The sequence below is a fragment of the Erythranthe guttata genome, chromosome 11 (assembly GCF_056151865.1).
Source record: "Erythranthe guttata isolate IM_541 chromosome 11, IM_541, whole genome shotgun sequence".
Classification (NCBI taxonomy): Eukaryota; Viridiplantae; Streptophyta; class Magnoliopsida; order Lamiales; family Phrymaceae; genus Erythranthe; species Erythranthe guttata.
The window spans coordinates 13,635,001-13,640,495 of NC_142543.1; the positions used below are offsets into that span (position 1 = coordinate 13,635,001).

Below are 5,495 nucleotides of genomic sequence, written 5' to 3' on the forward strand. Positions count from 1 at the left end.
GAGAGGCAAAAGTACTATTGTGTCCTTATGTGCCATTTTCGCCCAACTGCATTCAACATTTTCACCAACTGCATTCAACATTTTCACCAACTGCATTCAAAACATTTTGGACATGCATTTAGTATTTTTGTACTGCATATATCATGATTTTTTTTAATTTTAATATATTTTTTTAATTCATATATATATATATATATATATATATATATATATATATATATATATATATATATATATATATATATATATATATATATATATATATATATATATATATATATATATATATATATATATATATATATATATATTGTAATATTTTTTTATTATTATTGATTTTTTTATAAAATATAGTTTTTTAATATTTCCATTTTTTTATTCTTTATTTTATATTTTTTTTAATTTTTTAATTTTTTAATTTTTTACTTTTTTTATTATTTCAAATTTTGGTAAAATTACTGTACTGGAAGTATACTACACGACTACAGTGTACTACAAGTTCAATAGTCATGTATTATATGTAGTCATGTACTGTCTTTTTAACCCAAAATTCATCTAAAGCAACAACAAAATTCACAATTTGGATCTTGGTATTATAAATCAACTAACAAATGAAAAAACACAATCATATGCATATATTCTTCAAACATGAACAAGCATTATTGTACATTTAAAAACCTATAGCATACATATAACTACATATGTTACTACATGTGACCATACTTATCTATAATTATCTATAGTTATATATAGTGACATAAAGTCTAGACTATTGTAACATGAATCCAACTTCACAATGCACTTTACCGCATCTTATTCTCTGCATCTCATAAAATTATACAAAAAGCCAAATCGGCGACAAAAAAATACAAGTTAAAGAGCAGAATGGAACATGCAAGTTAGATTACATGAAAAATTTACTGTACTGAAATCGACTACAAATGACTATACTATACTACAAGTTCTATAGTCATATATAGTTATATGTAGCCATGACTATACATGACTACATATGATAGTATATGACTACATATAAACTGTATATTGACCTGACCAAAATCACCCATCTAAGTAACAACTACTGAATAAGTTTCTACTACAGACAAACAAAGTTCTCACACTTAAGGCATTTCGGATCATCTTCAATAAATACAAAAAATAAATTACATACGATTTATAACAAAAATGAACAAGATAAGAATCAAACAAAATAAAAAATCAAATTAATCCAAAGAAAAAGATTTTAATATTAATTGTTCACAAATCATGAAAAACATAGTAGATCTGGTTTTTTTTTTTTTTTTTTTGTGCTTTTTTTATATAAGAAATAGTAGATCTGGTTTGAACCCTTCCCTCAACCAAGAAAGAGAAGAAACTAAAACAATAATGTAGAAACCATTTTATCAAACGGATGTAGAAAGAGATTTAAAATGTCTTTAAGACAAACAAACCCTCATCCATCATGTTTTTGGCATCATCGAGTCTATTCAATTTGGACGGGTGATTCAAGGCAACGATTAGCTTCGAGCACGTGAAAAGGGCCGGCGGCGCAAGGCAGTGGGAAGCAGCGGCAGCGACGCAAGGATGTGGGGGAGCAGTGGCTGCGGCGGCGCAAGGAGATAGGGGGAGCAACGGCGCAAGGAGGTGGGGGGAAGCATCGACGATGGGCGGCGCAGAGACGGTGGGGGAGCAAAGGTGAGCCGCGGAGGGCTGTGGATAGAGAGAGAGAGGAAGGAAGAGAGGGAGAGAGAGGGGAGAGATATTGGCTGATAGATGTGGGAGTAAAAAAGAAAAAAAAAAGACAAAGTGTTTATGGTTTGAATTGAAATTAAAAGGATAAATAACAGGTATTTCAAGTTGCTAAAGAAGGTCTCACAAATTAAAATTAGAATTTTGGTTTTTAATTATAGTTGAAAAAATTATTAGACCTCCTCATATATATTTTCAAAATTAGGGGGTATCACCTACTTACTTAAATATTATATGATCATATCATCAATTTTAAAAATTACAAATATCAAATAAGTATATGGAAATAAAAATAAAAATAGAGAAATAAATTCCCAATCGGTAAAAATTTCATCTACTATGTAAATTAGCTTTTAAATAGTAAATCTGTTAGTACATTGACAAAAGCTAAGTTAAAAAAAAAATACCAATAATAAAAATTAACAAAATTAATAAATAATACAGTATTGTTTTCACATAAATTACTAAAGATATGATCAAAACCCCAATAGATTGGGTTCAGCCGCAGCACTCTCAGCCTCTCCACCCTTAGAAGAACATATTTCCGTTGTTGCCCTAAACCGGGTTTGATAGCCGGTTTTGTCCCGTTCAACCGTGATTTGACCGGTCCATAATCATTCCACCCGTTTTCTTGGCTTTTGCGAGTTTTATGGTCGAATCGGATCGGACCAGTCAACGGTTGGAGGATTGTCCCAAAAAAAAGAAGCCGATGCTGTATGTATCTAGTATAGAGAGAGAAGAGAGAGAGAGAGAGAGAGAGAGAGAGAAAGGAGGGAGCAGGGCCGGCCCAAGCCCAAGGCGAGCAAGGCCGTCGCCTTGGGCCTCCGAAAAATCGAAAACATTTAGGGCCTCCAATTTTTTGAAATGCGTATATATTTACTAGGCTACAAAATTTTTCTAAGAATTCTGTTTAACATAGTTGGCTAAGTATTACTCATAGATTTTTGTATGTCGCGTGTTCGAGTCCGTGACCTAAAGGTTAAAAGCTTACCATTCCCTCTCTCTTTGTTTTGTTTAATTTTATTTTTAATTTCCCTCTTTTTTTTTTCTTTTTAATTTCCCTCTTTTTTTTCTTTTTTTTTTTTTTTTTTTTAATTTCTCAAAATTTCCCTCTTTTTTCTTTCTAATTCTATTTTTAATTTCCCTCCTTTTTTCTTTTCTTCTTTGTTGAATGACAAGCTAAGAATTAATTAAGTTTATAAGTGATTATCTTGATTCTTTTATTTCTAATCCTATACTTTTTTTTACTTGATACAATGAGCAATAGAAAAGTTTGAGTTAGGATATTAAAAAAAATCACAAACGGAGCTCTTAGGTTTAAATACAGTAGAACCTCGATAAATTTTAGGTTAGTACTAATCTATCGATACAATGAGCAATAGAAAAGTTTGAGTTAGGATATTAAAAAAAATCACAAACGGAGCTCTCAGGTTTAAATACAGTAGAACCTCGATAAATTAATAACCTCGATTAAATAATATTTTCTTTCGGTCCCGACTCGGTGAAAACGTGTTAAATTATTAACTCGATAATTTAATAATTCGCTAAATTAATAGAATTTCCCTAGTCACGACCGTATTAATTTATAGAGGTTTAACTGTAAATTATCTTGCAAAAATATGTTGAAAATGAAGTTGTGGAATTATGGTTGAGGAATGAGTTGATAAGTCAAAATAAAGTTGGTAATTAAGAGGGCCTCGGGCCTCCGAGACCCTGGGACCGCCCCTGGGAGGGAGGAATGGAGAGAGGGAAGGTGGTTGTGGAGAGGGTAGGAGGGAAGTCAAAGGTGACAAGATGCTTTTGCAAGTACCCTTTGAAATTCATCGTCCCTAATAAGGTGAGTTACCGAATCTTCCTCCCTATGTCAATGATTTATATATTGCTAAGAGAATCAATTTTATCACAGGTGGGAGCTGCTGCTGCTGCTGATGCTGTGTGGATTTACACCATCACCTACGGCGGAGGCATCGTCTCTGTATGTTGGCCTTTTTATTTTCTTCCAGTTAATTGAATTGGGGGATTGATTGAATTGAATTTGATTTCATTTCATTTTTTGTTTTTAGGGGGACTCCATTGCTTTTGACGTTACGGTGGGTGATGGCTGTACTGCTGTTTTCACCACTCAATCTTCTACCAAGGCAACAATTAATTCCCACTCTCTCTCTCCTCTGCCTGCCTAAAATCACCTTTTTTTTTTTTTTTTAATGTTGGACTTGGAAATAATAATATGCAGGTTTACAAATCTCTAGGATCAAAATCTTCTCAACAAACATTAGAGGTCTTCTTCTTCGGTTATATTTGTCTGTCTAATGCAACATACATTATCAATTATCAAATGATCTTATTGCGATTCAGTAGGCGAGCGTCGGACAAGATGCACTGTTGGTAGTAATTCCCGATCCAGTCACTTGCTTTTCCACTGCAAAATATTCCCAAATTCAAAATTTCAAATTGGCATCTGGATCCAGCTTGCTTCTTGTTGACTGGATAACCAGCGGCCGTCACGAATCTGGCGAGAAATGGGCCTTTTCCCATTTTAAGACCACTAACCGCATTCTTCTAGACGACAACGAACCCGTATTTCTTGACACCGTACTTACTTTCTCCTTTCTTTTTTTTATATCACCCATCATTTTTATGTTGCTTTTTTTTTAATATCGAATCCATCATTTCTTGAATGTTTCCAACTTTGACGGCAGATGTTGTTAGAGCAAGAAAGTAACAGCAGTATCGCGGACCGTCTGCAGGACTACCAAGCAATAGCCATGATAGTACTTTGGGGGTAGGAACAAGAATATATTTTTTCGTTATTTGATTTGATGTTTCGGGTTTTCTACTTTTTAATAAGAAGTAAGAGTCGGATTTATCAGAGCTTACACATTGTGTTTTAGGCCAAAGTTGAAGCCTATTCAGAACCAAATCCAGGAAGATGTGAAGAAGTTAATGTCTCGGCAATTCCGTATGCCTACAATTGGCTCGGGTTTTGCAGACAGTAAATTGCCCAAACCGAGTTTTCTTGCTTCTTGCACTACTTTTGGGCCACAGGCACGTCATCTTTCTACTTTTGGTTCGAATATTGGTTGTTGGTTGATGTTTTAGATTTTGATTTTGATTTTTGATATTGATATTGAACGTGTTCAGGGTACGGGAGTGGTGATCAGAATTGCATCGACCACAACCGAATCTGTATACAAATTTCTTCAACATCAATTGGCTAGCATGGAAGCATTTCTTGGAGCTTCGCCATATAGCTAGATGGAAAAAATAATATCGATGCATCTTACATGTTTTCAAAGTGATACAAAATGGGACTTTTTGTTGTTGTTGTTGGTGCTTGCTTATGCAAATATACTTGGTTTTCATTTGTGACAATTTTGTTTCTAGTAAGTATGTTCATAGATTTGCTAATTTGGGAAAGAATTTGGTTTTAATATCAAATAATTCTATAATTATGGGATCATCATTTGCTGAGGTTTTGAGGAGAAATTGTATTTTATTATTGCTTAGCTTATACAGATGAAAATATATTCTTTAGTTAAAATGGTTACAGGATAGCCATTTTACTTGGCTTAAATGAATATCTTGTCTATAAGAAAATTGAAACAAGTATAAGAAAAACCATTAATAAATAAAACTATAAGTGCAGATAGAATCATTTAAGTCCGGTCCCCAAAATAGAAGTCATTTAACTAGCATGCTTTATCTGCGACTCCATTTTCTGTCAATAAAATATTTACTTATTTGCA

The 5,495-nt window shown here is 33.1% G+C and overlaps 1 protein-coding gene across 1 annotated transcript; it reads left to right on the plus strand.

Annotated features, from left to right (window-relative positions):
• The first annotated feature begins 2,497 nt into the window (after window positions 1-2,497).
• On the plus strand, window positions 2,498-5,235 carry URED (urease accessory protein D). Its single transcript, XM_012995970.2, has 9 exons — window positions 2,498-2,518; window positions 3,478-3,586; window positions 3,656-3,724; window positions 3,813-3,887; window positions 3,983-4,027; window positions 4,108-4,341; window positions 4,449-4,531; window positions 4,641-4,794; window positions 4,891-5,235. The coding sequence occupies exons 2-9, from the start codon at window positions 3,488-3,490 to the stop codon at window positions 5,002-5,004; spliced, it is 873 nt and encodes a 290-aa protein (XP_012851424.1). The 5' UTR covers window positions 2,498-2,518; window positions 3,478-3,487; the 3' UTR covers window positions 5,005-5,235.
• Window positions 5,236-5,495: the final 260 nt, after the last annotated feature.

Excerpts from the sequence above, each read along its gene's own strand:
- URED (XM_012995970.2), top strand. The coding sequence starts at position 3,488 with ATGGAGAGAGGGAAGGTGGTTGTGGAGAGGGTAGGAGGGAAGTCAAAG. Across the intron at positions 4,028-4,107 it reads CTTCTCAACAAACATTAGAG|GCGAGCGTCGGACAAGATGC; the intron begins GTCTTCTTCTTC and ends GCGATTCAGTAG. Across the intron at positions 4,342-4,448 it reads AACCCGTATTTCTTGACACC|ATGTTGTTAGAGCAAGAAAG; the intron begins GTACTTACTTTC and ends CTTTGACGGCAG.